The 19,015-nt window shown below is 40.0% G+C and overlaps 1 protein-coding gene across 1 annotated transcript in view; it reads left to right on the top strand.

Moving 5' to 3' along the window:
* Positions 1 to 5,424: 5,424 nt before the first annotated feature.
* LOC127429199 (connector enhancer of kinase suppressor of ras 2-like) overlaps positions 5,425 to 19,015 on the top strand; it is a 79,447-nt gene continuing 65,856 nt past the window's right edge. Inside the window, exon 1 of the mRNA XM_051678077.1 lies at positions 5,425 to 5,580. Coding sequence (XP_051534037.1) covers positions 5,517 to 5,580 — 64 coding nt within the window. The 5' untranslated portion in view covers positions 5,425 to 5,516. The remainder of the gene's footprint in view (positions 5,581 to 19,015) is intronic.

Genomic DNA, 19,015 nt, shown 5'->3' with positions numbered 1-19,015 from the left:
CATTTCACTCGGGCTACCAATCAGTCTTTACGTATCACCTTGGAAATGGAATAGCCATGCCCCTGCAACCATTTACGGCACCCTAGCAACCACCTGCATAGACCTCCATTGAAAATGGCTGAGAGGGATATCAAGTATCTTCTTCAAATATCATCATGGAAACTGCTGTTTTACTTGGGTGAGCAATCAGTCTTTAAGTATCATCATGAAAACTACTTATCCACACCCTAGCAACCATTTAGAGCACCCTAGCAACCAAACCCCATTGACTTCCATTCAAAATCGCTTATATCAGTATCTCTGCACCAGAACATCGTAGAAACTTCCTGTTTGGCTCATTTGATTCAGTCTAGCAAGGAGCCTTTTAAGTATCACCCTGGTAACTGCCTAGCAACCAGATGGAGTTACCCTATCAAGCAAGTAACAAAACACATATCTGCACCAGAACATCGTAGACACTTACGAGTTGGCTCATTTGACTCAGGCTGGCAAGGAGCCTTTTGAGTATCACCCTGCCAACTGCCTAGCAACCAGATGGGGTTACCCAAGCAACTGATTAGAAAAACACATATCTCTGCATCAGTATATCATAGAGACTTCCGGGTTGGGTAATTTACTCAGAACATCCTACTGTCATGGGGTTGGCCTCTTTCAATTTGGGGCATTTGGTGGGACATCATGGTGACAAATTTTGCCACGGCAAGCACCACTCACATTTTCTTCAGGAAATGTACCTATCTAGTATTATTATTATTCTTCTGAGACTAAAATTTCTAACACTAACTCCTCCTAGAGCTTTCAAGCTACATGCACCAAACTTGGCACAGACATTTAGACTGATCTCGAATAGTGTGCTCTATATTTTCTAACTGATCGGACTTACGGTTTTCACACAGCGGATGATCACAAATCGGTTCAAATTCTAATTGTCAAAATTAAAATCTGAGCCACCAACAGAAGGCTTTAACATGCTTTAGGCTGCTCTTCTATCAAATCTCTATTTCTATCTGTCTCTTTTAATATGCTTTAGGCCACTCTATCTTTATTTCTATCAAATTCAATCAAGCTTTATATGAATGACTGTTTTTACAATATTGCCATATCAATACAATATTTCTATCTGGTTCTTTCTATTTGTCCTTTTTCCTCCCTCTTTCTCTCTCTCTCTCTCTCTCTCTCTCTCTGTCTCTCTCTCTATCTATCTGTCTGTCTGTCTGTCTGTCTGTCTATCTTGTTTTATGTTGTCACCTTCTGCTGGGAGCTTTTGGGAACGGGCCAATGTTACCATGAAGGGTTATGTCACACTGTCCATCGTTAAACCAGCGATGTGAAACTTCAATTGTTACATATTACTCCGATGTTTTATCTCTTTCTCTCTATTTTGTTCTTAATCACTGTGTGTCAGTCATTCAGCACCTATTTCGCATATGATAAACACATCTCTTGCATCTGCCATTGTTCTAACTGATCTTAAAATTGCCGCTGTTACACCAGTCCTTAAAGGTCCCAACTTAGATCCATCTTCCCTCTGCAACTATCGTCCTGTTTCTAACCTGCCTTTTATATCTAAACTTCTGGAAAAAGTTGTAGCCTCCCAGTTACAATCACATCTTGCAGCTAAAAATCTCTATTACCCTTTCCAATCTGGTTTTCGCATATTCCACAGCACAGAAACTGCTCTCTTGAAGGTTATTAATGATCTCCTCCTCTCTGCTGACTCTGGATTTCTCAGTATTCTGATCTTGCTTGACCTGAGCTCTGCTTTTGACACTGTATGCCACAAAACACTCCTTTCCCGACTTTCAGATATTGGTATTACTGGCACTGCTCTATCCTAGTTTTCTTCCTACCTCACTAACAGACAATATTTCATCTCGATTAAGAAAAACACATCCCTTACTGGTCCTCTCACTCAGGGTATCCCCCAGGGTTCTGTACTGGGTCCACTACTGTTCATAATTTATGTTCTCCCACTAGGCCAGATCATCCATCGTCATGGTCTCAGTTATCACTGCTATGCTGATGACACCCAGATTTATACATCTGCACGTTTTGATGAAACACATGCCATCAGCTCCTTAACTGCCTGTATCAGTGATGTAAAAATGTGGTTAAACAGTAATTTCCTCAAATTCAATGCTGACAAAATTGAGATCATGATTTCTGGGCCACAAACACTTATAAGAAATATTGACCTTTGTGTCAATATTGATGGAAATCTGACCAAACCTTCTAAAACCATTAAGAATCTGGGAATCACGTTTGACCCATCTCTTACTTTTGAAACCCACATCAAGGGCTTCTCCCCATTCTCAGTTTGAAGGATGCAGAATCACTAGTTCATGCTTTCATATCATCACGTCTTGACTACTGAAACTGCCTCTTTACTGGCCTACCAGCTAAAACTATTGCCCAATTAAAATACATCCAAAACTCTGCAGCTAGAGTTCTCACTAACACCAAGTGTTCTGCACACATTACTCCCATCTTGTTTAGTCTTCACTGGCTGCCTGTCTCAAGCCGTATTAAGTTTAAAATTATTCTCCTGACATACAAAGCTCTCAGTGATCTGGCACCTTGTTATACAGATGCATCTCAATAAATTAGAATGTCGTGGAAAAGTTCATTTATTTCAGTAATTCAACTCAAATTGTGAAACTCGTGTATTAAATAAATTCAGTGCACACGGACTGAAATAGTTTAAGTCTTTGGTTCTTTTAATTGTGATGATTTTGGCTCACATTTAACAAAAACCCACCAATTCACTATCTCAACAAATTAGAATACATCATAAGACCAATAAAAAAAACATTTTTAGTGAATTGTTGGCCTTCTGGAATGTATGTTCATTTACTGTATATGTACTCAATACTTGGTAGGGGCTGCTTTTGCTTTAATTACTGCCTCAATTCGGCGTGGCTTGGAGGTGATCAGTTTGTGGCACTGCTGAGGTGGTATGGAAGCCCAGGTTTCTTTGACTGTGGCCTTCAGCTCATCTGCATTTTTTGGTCTCTTGTTTCTCATTTTCCTCTTGACAATACCCCATTGATTCTCTATGGGGTTCAGGTCTGGTGAGTTTGCTGGCCAGTCAAGCACACCAACACCATGGTCATTTAACCAACTTTTGGTGCTTTTGGCAGTGTGGGCAGGTGCCAAATCCTGCTGGAAAATGAAATCAGCATCTTTAAAAAGCTGGTCAGCAGAAGGAAGCATGAAGTGCTCCAAAATTTCTTGGTAAACGGGTGCAGTGACTTTGGTTTTCAAAAAACACAATGGACCAACACCAGCAGATGACATTGCACCCCAAATCATCACAGACTGTGGAAACTTAACACTGGACTTCAAGCAACTTCTCCACCCTTCCTCCAGACTCTAGGACCTTGGTTTCCAAATGAAATACAAAACTTGCTCTCATCTGAAAAGAGGACTTTGGACCACTGGGCAACAGTCCAGTTCTTCTTCTCCTCAGCCCAGGTAAGACGCCTCTGACGTTGTCTGTGGTTCAGGAGTGGCTTAACAAGAGGAATACGACAACTGTAGCCAAATTCCTTAACACGTCTGTGTGTGGTGGCTCTTGATGCCTTGACCCCAGCCTCAGTCCATTCCTTGTGAAGTTCACCCAAATTCTTGAATCGATTTTGCTTGACAATCCTCATAAGGCTGCGGTTCTCTCGGTTGGTTGTGCATCTTTTTCTTCCACACTTTTTCCTTCCACTCAACTTTCTCTTAACATGCTTGGATACAGCACTCTGTGAACAGCCAGCTTCTTTGGCAATGTGGCTTGTGGCTTACCCTCCTTGTGAAGGGTGTCAATGATTGTCTTCTGGACAACTGTCAGATCAGCAGTCTTCCCCATGATTGTGTAGCCTAGTGAACCAAACTGAGAGACCATTTTGAAGGCTCAGGAAACCTTTGCAGGTGTTCTGAGTTGATTAGCTGATTGGCATGTCACCATATTCTAATTTGTTGAGATAGTGAATTGGTGGGTTTTTGTTAAATGTGTGCCAAAATCATCACAATTAAAAGAACCAAGGACTTAAACTACTTCAGTCTGTGTGCATTGAATTTATTTAATACACGAGTTTCACAATTTGAGTTGAATTACTGAAATAAATGAACTTTTCCACGACATTCTAATTTATTGAGATGCACCTGTATCTGCTGCATCCATATACACCAGCACACACTCTTCATTCTTCTGTTTCCAAATTGTTGTCTATCCCCAGATTTCGTCTATCCACTTTTGGTGGGAGATCTTTCAGTGTAGTTGCACCTAAACTGTGGAACTCTCTACCTCAGAGCCTCCGTGACATCTCCTCTATTTTTAAATCTCATCTTAAAACACATCTTAGCGCATTATCTGTCTATTACTTATTATTATTCTCTGACGTACATTTAGGGAGGTACTGACAGGTAATGGGCCATGAGGAATAATGTGTGTTGGTGTGTGTGTACGAGAGTGGACGTCTCTGTGTGTGTGTCTGTGTGCATGCTGATACTCTGGCATTGGTACACAGGAGTCAAACACACAGCATCATCAACAGGATTAACTGTTAAGTGTGATCTAACTGCGTGTGTGAGCGTGGGCTGTCTGTGCCAACATGGCTACTTCACACTCTTGTAGCTGCTCTGTGGGCATCTAAACGGCCTCTTTAGCCTGGCACCATGAGGCAACCCATAATACCAGATGGAGCGTTCTCCTGCCTCTCTCTCTCTCTCTCTCTCTCTCTCTCTCTCTCTCACAGCTATTGGTTCACTCCGACTTTCCTCTATGAGTGAAATTGGGCTGCGGTGACGTAAGTGAATGGGCGCGCAGAAATTTTTCAGACGCGGACAGAGGTTTTGAGCTCGTGCAGACCCGAAGCGGTCCAACCTAGAGAGAGAGAGAGAGAGAGAGAGAGAGAGAGAGAGAGAGAGAGAGAGAGAGAGAGAGAGAGAGAGAGAGAGAGAGATACAAATACGAGAGAGATAGAGTGTGAGAGAGATACAAATACGCATACCAAGTAGTCGTTTTGCAAAGCACTTGTTTGTTTCTAGCGCTCAGTATCGTAGCCAGTGGAGCTGTTCAGTGTTTATCGGTGGTGTCACAGAACAGTCCCCACGCTCACGGAACCGCTGACCCATGTGATACTGCAGCGTTGCGAGCGCGTGAGGGAGGGGGGCGCGAAACATTTTTTTTTCCTGCATCTCCGCTTGGTAGACTAAAGAATCAGGTACACAATTGGGGGGAGAGAGAGAGAGAGAGAGAGAGAGAGAGAAAGAGAGAGAGAGAGAGAGGTGATCAAGAGAACTGAAGGGGGGCGGGGGCGGGGTAGAGTCGCGCTCGTGGATCTCACCGTCGCAGTCCTCCGCGAGGATGTATCCAACGGCCACGCTCTTGCTGCGCGCGCGCTGCCGCCCAGTGTAACGGCATCACATGTGCCCATCTGATCTAACGGTGCAGTTCTGTTTCTCGGGGTTCGGATGGTACGTACGCTCCATAAACAATTCAACCGGGAAATCAACGCACACCAGCCATGGCGCTGGTCATGGAACCCATCAGCAAATGGCCTCCGAAGCAGGTTCTGGACTGGATGAAAGGTAAAAAATCACGATTTGTTCCCCGCATTCTCTCTGCATGAATGGGGGAGCGGAAACAGTCTAGTTGCATGCGGGCTCTGGACTGATACGCCTCTCGCGCCTCTGACTACGCCGTGCAGTGAGGTATTGATCGCGCTTGTGTGCCATTTTGTGACTCTGCTCAGAGCACCATGGTGTGTGTGTGTGTGTGTGTGTGTGTGTGAGTGTGATCCGCACAGCGCTACACGCGTCGCGCAAGAGGGGGTGTGCGTGTGTCTTTGGCTGCGTGATGTGGATGTGTGCGCGCGCACGCGCTCAAACGCGTGTTTTGCAAGTAGATGAGCAAAAAGACGGTTATTGTGACACAAAGGACGACCCTGTGCTTTCACACAGTCAATAAACACACACATACATACGTATACACTGGCTGTTTCCAGCCTCAGTGAATAAACATCTCCGTCTCGCGCAGTGATAACTAGCACCATGGACAGCTGTGGTGCGGTGCGGATGCGCGTAATCTAGGGACCAGAAGAGGGGTGACGGTATCTGTGGAAACCAGTTGAGCCTCATACAGTCCCCAACAAACGCTCCGGAAGACACACACACACACACACACACACACACACACACGCACACACATAGAGAGAGAGAGAGAGAGAGAGAGTATTGGACGAACGCCGCTTGCAGACAGTTAAAGTCAGACCTTGTGTTTCGTCGTGCAGCTGAGCTGTAGCTCAGGGACATGTTAAAGTGGCCTTTTCTGCTCGACGAAATTCTCCAAAAGTCATGACAGTCGGTATCTGATTTCAGCACCCTTTCCGCTATTTTGTGGAGATGATCATGTGCAGATACGCTGATAAGTTGAAATAATGGAGCAACGATGGTATAGAGACAGAGGGCCAAAATACCAGCACGATCAGCCCTAAACTAAAATGAAGTTTAAGGGCATTAGTGCACATGACATTCAGCTGCTCCTAATCTCTACCCAATGAGCATTTCAAAGGTCATATACAGTAGCATTTTCCACTAACCCAATAACAGACAAGTGTGCACTGGAGAAAAACAGACAAATGTCCTAAACAGACATATTGCAATACCTTAAATGAAATGCTTTCATAGACCCATGTAGGCTTAAGCCCATTATATGCCACTCAGACCTCTCCTGTGTCCATTCATCTGCTTCAAACAGCTGAGAAGGCTTTAGCTCCACATAGACTGTTGATCAATCTCTCTTTCACTGCTATGAATTGTTTTAATGTGTTCCATTTTGAAACATTTTCACCAATGAACTAGTCATGTAGGCCTGATTTAAAGTACTAGGTTTCATGGCTGGTTGTGCATGATGGCTTCCATTTTCAGGACATCTCTGTTCCCTTCTCAGATGGAGACCTAACTGTAAACCAGCTGCTTGTGGATTATTTTCACAATTATTGCTTACAAAGTGTATGTGAGATCATATGGGTCAGTCTGCCGGTACTGATACTTGCTATTTTCAAACATAGCATCAGATTTTCTTAGAGATTCTGCACAAGCAAATAACTGAATGTGATTGTTTTGCTGTTTTGTATGGTGTTATTTACTAAATTGTAAACTTGGGATCGATGCCTTTTTTAAGCATCTATAATCTGAAGATTTTCTCAGTGACTGTCAGAATATATTGGGATTTTCCAGATATAAATAGGGCTACTCATTGCACAATTGTCTTTGTATTTTCAAACATATTTCTCAACATAACTTTGGTAAAGTGTGAATGTGGCGCGTTCTAAAATTCTAAATAATTATTTTCTATGAAGGTACATACACAGCGGGTTCACCGTCTCCAGAGGCTTCTCAAAAATCTGCAGCGCACAGGGTGTAACTCACATAGTTTTCTATTCAATTCAACCTGCAAACTCATCAATGTCACTATCATTCTTGAAAAAGTACAAAAACCTTCGTAACTTTTGTGTGTATGCATCCTGTGCATGGAGCTCTAAAATATCCATCCTGTGTTGTGATACCTGTGCCATGCGACCTGCTTCAGTAAATGTTATATCCCCCCCTTGTGGTCTCCCAATGCTATTACACCAGACATTAAACAGAAGCCCAACTGAGTGAATAGGAAAGCATGGAAATTAGGCTTCTAATTTAAATGTTGGTTAATGTTAATATATCTATGCCTCAAAAATATATAGATAAAATAATGTGCTGATTAATAATCTATATATTGATGTTTTATGACATGCCTACTAAATTGCATTTACTGTTTACTACATTGTATTTATTGTTTGCTGTCTTGGGGCAGCTGTCATTGATATTTTTTCTGTTGTACTATGGATGTTGTGTGTGTATTTCATTATTTTTGTGTCCTTGGCAGAACAACAATAAACTTGACTTGGTGCAGAGATGTGGCATACACTGTGTGTGTCTGTAAGAATGATCTGCCTCCTTTAACATTACAGGCATCTTGTAATATAAAACTCTGCTAAGCGCCTTACTTGATCTTTACTGCTTATGTTTGAAAAATCATCATGCAGGTTGGGATGTGATAAGGTCTTAGGCCGGATATGAGTGTCAAGCTTGTGGCTATGTGTTTGGTTCAGCATTTTAGTGGAACGTTATGGTTGGGGTTAATACTAGAATTATGGTTCTGGCTGGGTCAAATTTTCATTGTAACTATGGTATGCTACAGTATATTACAGATATAGGTCAGGGCAGTAACTACCATAGACATTGAGGAGGGACTCAATTTTTACTCCCAATCTTGAATGTTTGATTACATCCATAGTTAAGGTGAAGCTGAAATTGTAATCCTCCAAATTGTGTTCCACAAAGCAGAGAGAACATTTTCAACCACATGAATGTTGTCTCACAGCCGGGGTTCTTGCTAGAGTTCTTTGCTCATATATCTCCTCTCTGACTTACAGCATTAATTTTCAGCTCTCTGTGTTATCAAAATGAGGGCACACTTTATAAGCCACTGGCTCACCTGTTTCATCTAATAAAACTTTATCAGTGACTTATTGGTTTTATTTGCAAGCCTGTTGTTGTTTGTATCCCTGCAGTTGTAGTGGTGTACAGTGCACTTCTTAGCACTTTGAGGTTTTATTTTAATATTTGACTGGTGGGTTTTAGTTGCCTGTTGAAAAAATCCAACACAATAAATGTGCTCTTTCTTGTAAGTCTCTTTGGTAAGAAAGCATCTCCCTAGAGCAGCAATATAAATACAAAATGCATATAAAATAAAAGTAAATAGTGAGTTTACACCAGTGCCTTTAAACTTTGGCTATGTTTGGAATTACATACACTGTAAAAAAAAAAAAAAAATTGTTGAGCAAAGTTAAAAAATCATGATAACATAATGTAGTACAATTTTTGAGTTCTATCAACAACTGTCTTAATAATTGTCCTCAGTAACATTGCTTTGCTTAGTTAATTGAAATTTGTTTGTTCACTAAATGCAAAGATTCTCGTTGAGAGAACTACTCATTTCTTGTTCAGCCAACTATCAATTTGCAATATGAGAACTTTCATTTTGCCACCATTTCAATCTTATATATGGTATTAAATGTTTTTGTACATGAAGTTAACTGCAATCTTTGCCTCTGAAGAAAGGTATGTCTTGCAAGACAATACATACAATTGTTTTACGTAAACACACAATAGACCTCAACCCTTAACATACAAACCTCAATAACAGTGACAATCAACAAACCTCATTAAGATAAAATATTAGCTCTTAACATCACCACACAACAATTAACTAAGAGTGGCAACAAAAAACAACAATAACAGCATAAATAAAGTCAGCAAACAGCGAACAAATAAGCCTATAACAGTAACTGCATAATTTATTCATGTTGCAATACATACTGGGAACTCGCTAATCAGCAACATTGTTCAATTTGAAATGGTTTGTTCAGACAACTATGTTAGGCTAGTTGGGACAACATTTGGGGGAATACTGTTGGTCTACCATGTGTTATTATGTGGATGCAAAGTAATTCACATTTCGTAGTATCTGTGTCTCAAAAAAACCCATAAGCTGGATAAAATGAAATGTAATTTTTTACAGTGTACTACACTTTAAAATTGCATGTTACCACTTTTTACATTTTACCATACTACTCTCACTATTTTTGCAATACATAGTATGTACAAAATGCACATTATGTGAATATTCAGTATGCAATACGCAAACTCCTGGTTGGGAAATGTAGCCATAATGCAAAGCACAAGACTTGACCTTCCATTTCCAGTGTGATGAATAAACCAGAAGGAATATCATACACAATCTAAACATCTTTTTCTTGACTCATTATTTAATTGGAATGCCAAGAGTTAGAACATACACAAATATGCCAAAATAAAAACATTTTAATCTGTTTTTAGATGATTACTGGATGCCACTCGCTGAATTAAACATGCACATAATGAGGTCATGTGAAAACAATATAGCCAACTAATGTTTAGAATGTTTATCGTTGCATAATGCATACTGTTTCACATACTACTTTAAAAAAAATTTTTTAGTATTCAATCTGTACAGCACAGTATGCAGTACACTAGTATTCCATTCCAACTATAGCCTTTTCTTGTTATGAAGCAATACTTTAGCACCTGTATTTTTATTGCAATTTGTCGAATTAATATAGCAAGCTAATACTTAAGTCATTTAAGACACACTGAATGCAGTTACTTAACGGTAATTAAAACACAGCCTGGATTTCAAAATGTTCAGAAAGTCTGAATTGCATACCTACAGTCATCAGGTCATCTAGAGATGAGAGTAAATGTGAACCCAAAATCAGAGAAGTCTGGCCAGTTTAGAAGATTAACTCAGTTCAAACATACTCTCCTTTGTTGATTCAGACATTGACAAAAACACCTGATTTGATAAATGCCTTCAGTTTAATAAACCCCAAATAAACTGAGAGCAGTGGTAGAGAGAGCTCTGCTCTCCCAAACCATACCTCTTCTTCATAAAGCTCTCAAGGTCAGGCTCTCTCATATTAATACAGAACGCTCCAGTCACCTTTCATTTTAAATGGATCACCTTGCATAAAACAACACCAAACTGCAATCATTCCTCACCCCACACGCTGTACATATCGCTCACTACAAACACAATGTAGTAAGTTGCCATTGTTAATTAAGAAGCTATTTCTAACCCTTTTCTACCTGATCTAACCCTTATAATTATTTTTGCTGGTGTAGGCTAGTGTATTCAGGTTTATTCAGTGATGCGAAACGTATGAATATTAATTAGGTTAGGTGCAGATAATGTCAAATAATATTTTGATAAATAGTCATTCTTGGTGACCAATTCAAGTGCTCCAATAAATACTTCACATAATAAATTAAATGACTTGATCTGTATATCTAACACTGTCAGTACTTGGATTTTGTTAGTCAGTTGATAAATACATGGATCAGTAAGCTTTAGCCAGAATGACTGATTGGTTTCATGGTAATGTTTTCGCCTCTAGTATAAGTAGTTTCGGGTTCTAATCCGCCTTAAAATAACCTTTTAATTTAATAAATGAAGATTGCATTAGACACTTACCTGATGAAAGCTATTGCAAAAAGTGGTGGGGACAAAATTGGCAAAGGCAAAAATTGGTAGGGACATGTCCCACCCGTCACACCCATCCCACCCATAAATGACAGGAAGGACATAGCTGAAGGCCGAGCTCCAAAAAAGGGGTGGGAGCTCCAAACTGCCAGCAAAGACAAACAGAGCCCCTAACCCAACGCTTAATCACGTGAGAAATTAGAGTGATCACTAGATTTTTCCAGAAATAAATTATTACGATCAGCTCGCTGCACAAAATTGTCAGTATAGCTTACTGATTTTGTCTGAAAAAAAAAGAAGAGACGAAAAAAAGAAAATATGGCAGAAACAATGATTGGGAAGATGAGGGCAGGCTGTCTCTGTCTGTTTGTGAAAAAGAGTTGGAGGTAAATGAAACATGTCATGCAACATGTTAGTTTATTACAATAAAACACAATTATAATCAAATTATGGCTTTCCATTCCTGTACTAAGATGCAATTTATATTTTTGGGTGAACTATCCCTTCAACTATTTTAGTTGGTGGAAGAATTGTTTATTCAGATAATTATCAGTGATAAATTGAACTCTTTATTATACATTGGTGTCTTAAATCATACTGCTGTTGCCAGCATTTTATTAAAGTGATAAGCCAAGTTCATTGGTTACAGTGATTTTATGAAAGCGATGGGGCCTTTAGGCATGCGTTGTACTTAAGAACACTCCTTCCCTGTGGTAAAAACAACAACAACAAAAAAAACATTAAAACTTAAACAGTACAGTAACACTGTAAAATAATATCCCTTGTCCCTTGCATGTACATTAATTAAACATTTGGGCTAATTCGATAAAGCTTTCAGCTACAAATAACAGTCTGGTATTGGAAGTAAAAATCCTATTAATTTATCCCATAGACTTTTTAATAATAACTTAGAAGATACAAGGTTGTTCATGGATGGTATATGCTTCCGTTGAAGCCATCTGTTTGTGTTATTTCAACTTCATTGTTTAAAAATCGGGTTTGATAGCGGAATTCATGGTAAACAACTACATTACCCATGGTACAGCAGAGAAAGATCCACCAATCAGAGAACATGACGTACTGTAAAAACATAATCATGTTGGTCTCCCTTTACCCTTAAACTCTGTATATATTTGTACATATTGGAATATTTTTTAAATAAAAGTAAAATACAATATATTGTTTCTATAATTATAATCAACAACCTTAAATTTATAGTTTTATATATTCCCATCATTTTTTATTCAATGACATCATTCACAATGCTTCATGGGATTGTAGTTTATGCACTCACGAAAGAAGGTACTTTTCCTTTGTCTTTATGTCCGATTTTCAAATACTTTTTTGCCTCAAAACAATGTTCGTGATGTTGTGATTCACCTCGGAACTGCTTGGTTTGGTTCATGGCTTAAAATCTTTTATGAAGGATTTTATAAAAAGTCTATGGAAGAAATTAATGGGGAAAATACTTCTGGAACCCAGATGGCTGAAAAAGTGGGCGGGCACTGTTGCACTATAATCTTATTATGCCTAAATCCTAAACTAAATTGTCCATCAAAATAAGCAACTGACATTTTACAGTCTATGGAGCTCTTGGATGTTTGTGAGCTTGTGTTTGCAAGTGTGTGTTTGATAATTTTCTAAGGGATTTCCTCACGATGACTCACCTCTCTCAGTGGGAGGGACCTGATGCATTTTTTCCCTTTGTCAGCTGTTCTTGGATCAGCTGCGTAGAGTAATGCATTAGGGCAGATTTGAGATGGTGGGCCCTAAAAGAGAAGAATGGGCTTAGAGAGATGATGATGTATGTGTGTGCGTGAGTATGTTTCTTCAAGGTCATCATTCGCTTAGAGAACTGAATGTATCAACCATCTGCATGATTATTACACGTGTAACTACGGTTGTGTAAGAAAGCTAGTGTGTGTATGTTTGCAGTGTATGGATGTGAGTGTGTGTGTGTGTAGGACTGTAGGAAATGGAGGCCTTTATCATTCCCTGTGCAGGCTTACCTCCCCGTCTCCAAGCAACGGTTGCCAGGCAGTCCATACAGCTAGAGCAGAACGGGAGAATGGACAGAATAAGCACGAGAGAGTGTGTTTAGTTAAAGGACATCTTACATACACACACATATGTTGTTAGATGACACATAGGTCAGAAGGAGCTTCTGTGTGTGTATTTGAGAAAACAGAGCTTGTTAAGAAGGACATTTGAGCCTGTGTGTTTCTACAAGTTCAGAATGTTCCATCCTTTTTTGTGGTTAACATTTTTTATTGAATCAACCATTAAACAATGAAAAACAAAACATATACAAACAGAAATAATATTTAACCCTCACCCTGCCCATCTCCAAACATCACTCCTGAAATGGGGTGCTCCAGCCAACTTCCAACCCCATAAAATCTGGCAATCATAATACTAGTTAGGACCCAGTTTTTTATGTGCTTATTCTCCATATTAATTACCGCCCCATCACCTAAAATACAGAGTCTGGGGCAAAATAAAATTTGAGAGCCCAATACCTCACACATAAAACTCTGAATCTTCAACCAAAATTCTTGGATCTAACACATTCCCAAAAGACATGGGTTTTGTCTCCGTCTTCTGATTGACATCGCCAGCAGGTGGGTGTGTCTTTAATACCAAGCCTATGCAATCTAGAGGGGGTCCAATAGACTCTATGTAAAATCTTGAATTGCATAAGGCGAACATTGCATCTCTAGATGCAGACTTAATTTTATTTAGAATCCTAGCCCACACTCCCTCCTCCAATACCAAGTTTAGATCTTTCTCCCATAATCTCTTAAGAGAAGTTGAAGTTCCGTCCCCCAGACTCTGAATTAGCAGGGAGTAATACACTGATGACTCATGGCCTTTTCCAAAAGAAATAATCACCACTCTCAGAGTATCTGCCGCTTTAGGGGGGTGTAAACTACTCCCAAACACAGTACAGAGCAGGTGGCACAGCTGTAAATACTTATAGAACTGAGATCTTGAAATCCCAAAAAGTTTAACCAAATTTTGAAAGGATCTCAACACTCCACTCTCATATAGGTCACCGAGTGTAGTAACCCCCCTCACAATCCACTCTGACCAGCAAAAAGGTTACTTGTTGATACATCATTTGGGGTTCAGCCATATGTACGAGGCAACATTTAAATAAATGTCCGAATTAAACACTCTGGACACTTTTGTCCACACCGAGTGCAAATGCGAGACAACGGGGTGTAAATTAACTTCTCAGATTAGTTTGATAGAAAGGCTTTGCAATGGTGAAATAGGGGCAAGAACCTGTTCAATACAAAACCAGGGAGGGGCTCTCTCAGGTGGAAGAGACCAATGAGCCAAAATCTTGTGTAGGCCTAGCCCACCATTGTCAATCGGCCAATGTAACTTATTGAAATGTAATCTAGGACGCTTACCATTCCAAATGAAGGACTTCGCAATGCTATCAAATTGTTTGAAATAAGAGAGGGAGACATCTACAGGGAGAGATTGTAGCAGGTAGTTAAATTTTGGAATACAATTCATTTTAACAACATTAACCTTCCCAATCATAGATAACTGTAATGAAGCCCACCTGCCCACATCTCTCGAAAACCTTTTTATTAATGGCTCAAATTTAACTTTAATTAAATCAGACAAATTTGCTGGGAATAAAATGCCCAAATACTTAATGCCCTGTTTGGGCCACTGAAAGGCGCCCGGCTGAAAAGCCGTTACTGGGCAGTACGCTGTCAGAGACAAAGCTTCGGATTTACACCAATTGACTCTGTACCCTGAGAAATTAGAAAAGGTATTAATAATTCTGTGAAGGCAAGGCATAGATCTAGTGGGGTCGGAGATGAATAATAAAATATCATCTGCGTAAAGCAAAAGTTTATGCGCCATACCTCCCACCACCACCCCTGGAAAATAATCTTCCCTTCTTATCGCGGCTACTAATGGTTCCAGGGCAAGACAGAACAATAATGGGGAAAGAGGTGCCCCTATCTAGATTTAAATGATCTGAAATTAATCCATTTGTTTGTACCGCCCGTGACTATAAAGTAACTTAATCCATCCAATAAAAGTATTCCCGAACCCGTATATTTCAAAATCTTAAAAAGATAATCCCATTCTACCATATCAAATGCCTTTTCAGTGTCAAGTGAGATGGCAGTGACCGGATTCTGATCATTCGCCACTGACCACATGATATTGATGAAATGCCTAATGTTATTAGAAGAGCTGCGGCCCCGAATAAACCCCACCTGATCTATGTGTATAAGAGATGTCATAACTTTACTCAATCGGTAAGCCAGAATTTTGACAATATTTTAACGTCTAGCTGGATCAGGGAAATTGGACGGTAACTTTTACACTCGCTTGGATCTTTGTTTTTTTTATGTATCAGACTGATCCGGGCTTGTGTCATGGTTGGCGGAAGCTTTCCATTCTTTAATGATCCTGTATAAACTTCTAGCAAAATTGGAGCCAGTTCTGTAGCATAAGATCTAAACAATTCAGCGGCAAAGCCATCTGGCCCCGTAGCCTTGCCTGTAGGCAAGGCCTTAATTACCTTGCCAAGCTCCTCCAAGGTTATCTCAGAATCAAGAGAATTTTTTTGCTCAGTCGTCAGCTTAGGAAGTTCTAATGGTTCCACAAAGTTTCTAAAATCTTCATCTGTAGACAAAGATGTGGAACTATAAAGATAGTTCTATCTTCTATCAAGATAGAATTCTTTAAAAGCATTATTAATATCAATGGCCGTGGTAAAAATTTCACCACCAACAGATTTCACTGAGGGAATGGTGGAAAAAGACTCTCTCTGCATTATATATCCAGCCAAAAGCTTCCCTGCTTTGTCCCCCGACTCAAAGTATGACTGTCTTGCCCTGAATAGCCAAAGCTCCAGCTTTCGCGACAAAAGAGTATTATGTATTTCAATCATGTAAATTCTCTGAGGCCATCAGACGACATTCGGCGTTTCAGCTCTGCCTCGGCACTTTTAATATTCCCTTCCAACTCCACGAGTTCTGGTGCTTTGGACTTTTTGATGAATGAGGCATACTGTATGATCCAACCCCTAAGAACCGCTTTAAGTGCCTCCCAAGCCACGCCCACAGAGGATACTGAGGACCAGTTAGTCTCCATATAAACATTAATTTCAGCCTTTAACATTTTTGGAATTTAAGATTAGGCAAAAGGAATACATTAAAATGGCACCTATAAGATTTATTTTTCTCCGTATGTGGCAACACCTCTAAACTCACCAGAGCATGATCTGAGACTAAAATGTTTCCAATTGAGCAATCAACAACAGATAAAATGAGGGACTTAGATATATAAAAAAAATCTATTCTAGAATAGATCTTATGGACTGATGAAAAAAATGTACAGTCCCTACCAGATGGGTTCAAAAGTCTCCAAATATCTGTAAGACCAAGATATTTACACATCCTGTGTGCAGTCAAATGAATACTCAGTGAGTCGGCTGTTTCATGAGTGCAGCAGATGACCTAATCCTTCCAATGTTCTGCAAACAAATATTCCACAAAACAAACTCCAGCCAATTGGAGGCACAAGTACAAAGAATGAGCAGATTCAACCACAACTGTCCCGAAGGAGTGTTATTCCACAAAACAAACTCCAGTCGCTAGGCGGAGCCATCACAAGAAGAAGCAAAAAGGGGCCTGTGAATGTTCAACGAGTCAAGCTCACACATTGTGAGCAACATGAAAATCACCAAAATAACTTACTCATTCCATTGACTTTATGAAAGAAATTGCTCGCTGGGGACAAAATGCTTTATGGCCATCCTTAGTGTATCTATTCTCAGTTTGGCCGCACACCAGTGCAAAAGCGAACTTCCGTTGATGTAAGTGTTACTTGCATTCCTTGAATCGATCACGTTTCTCTCTTGTCGAATTCGCAAAGTCTGGGAACAAGAAAATTTTGTGGTTTTTCAAAGAAAGCTTTCCTTTACTCCTCGCCTCGTGTAACACAAGATCTTTATCGGATGATCTCATAAATTTGGCCAGAACTGATCCAGGCCTGTCTCCCTGCGTGGATCTCCGAGCCAGGACTCTGTGAGCTCGCTTGATTTCCAGCTTATGGCCTGTTATATCGAGCAGACTCAGGAAGAGCTCGTCTAGGAATTTCACCATATCTCGGCCTTCCTCGTTCTCAGGAATCCCAACAATTCGGAAGTTGTTTTGCCGATTACGATTCTCAAGGTCTTCCAACTTCTCCCAGACGCACTGAAAATCTGCCTTGGTCGCTAGCGGATTAGCAGCTAATTCCCTCTCCGATGACTCCAGATAATCGATCCGTTTCTCGACGTCCGACATTCTTGTAACCAACTCAGAGAATTTTGCCTCTATCGCCGTAATCGATCGACGTATTACAGCCAAATCCTCCAGATCCGCTGCAACCTTCGTCAGCATCACAGACATGCTGGACAGTTGGCATGGAATTTCTCCCGCCGCACCGTCCAAATTGAGTCCCTGGTCTGCGGCCTTGTCGGGGTATCAGCTTGAGCACGTAAGTGTTTTTTAATGTCACCATAGCCTGAGGATTTTGAATTATTTTACATATTTACTTCATAGAACAGTTATGAAACAGAGTGCATCGAATCTCACTGGTTTAGGACACAAAAATAATTAAAAACTAGCAAAGTGCGCAGAGCTCACTGTTCACACGTCCGCACCTCACATGGCCCAGAATGTTCTATCTTAAAAGTCTTTCTTGTGCGGACAACATTATTCTTTAAGAGTGTCTTCGAGGAGATAATTTTTTTTTTATTATTAAATGAATAAATCTCCTTTAAGATATTACAAAATCGCATATGTGACATAATTTTGCATAAAATTACATATGATATATTTAATTTTAAAATAAAAAACTACCCACATAATGCTTCATTCATGAAAATTTCACGCACCCATCTTTGTCGTCGAATCAAAGAAAGAGGGGCCGTTCACATCGAACGTGCCCTTTCGCTGCAAAAAAAAGCTAGATGTAGCACAATGACAAGAACAGAACACAGATGTCTCGAGCTGCGTTTTTAACTGTTTAATTTCTTTTAAATGTGTCACAGTGTCTAAAAAATACGGTGCACCTGCACAAGAAGTTGAACAAATGTGAGACGCTTGACAACAGTCAAAGATATCCATTTACTTTAGCACATGCTTACATAGGAAAACAACTGAAAAACAGTGAGGATGGATTCAAAAATTTGCAATTGGTCTTGCCTACAAGTTCTAAGTTCATTACGCTGGCATTTCCTAAGTGGCACATGAGAGGAGGTTTGCACTGAAGTTTCTAAAAAGCAGACTTGATAAACCGGATTACAGTGCTCTCCTACAGCGACTATTTACTTAAAGGTAAGAAGGTAAAAGTAAGAAGTTTTTTTTTTTTTTTTTTTGCACGCCAGCTGTGGCATTAGTTGTGTGTAATCTTATTATTTATTGGATTTGAAATTGCATTGTGTCATAGGTGCCTCAATATCAGCAGTTGTGGGAAATACTTTACTGATTTTACAGTCTTTACTGAAATGAATGAAGTTTATCTTAACTATAAAAATGTTTGAAAAATGATTTAGAATATTGGCATTCAAACTTTTTGGTTTCCTAAATAATTAAACATATTTTCGTTATTTCCATTAGCCTATTTACCATCCAGCTGCGTTTCAAACGGAATACTTCACCCTCCGAAGGGCACTTTGAAGGGAGAAAAATCATGCCGCTTCCTCCTTACACCTTCCCTTTGAACTTGTTACACTAACTCTTTCCCTAACCCTAACTGTGAGTGGAAGCGACACCGTCTTTTGGAGTGTGCGCAACCCCGCCCTCTATACCGACTTGAATCTCTTGCCTCCCTTCAGCTCATTGTGATCTCATTAAGCTCCTAAAGCATGATGTG

This window comes from Myxocyprinus asiaticus, chromosome 3 (assembly GCF_019703515.2).
Source record: "Myxocyprinus asiaticus isolate MX2 ecotype Aquarium Trade chromosome 3, UBuf_Myxa_2, whole genome shotgun sequence".
In the NCBI taxonomy this organism is placed as follows: Eukaryota; Metazoa; Chordata; class Actinopteri; order Cypriniformes; family Catostomidae; genus Myxocyprinus; species Myxocyprinus asiaticus.
Note: the sequence above shows the minus strand (reverse complement) of the source record. Positions and strands in the feature narration are given on the sequence as shown.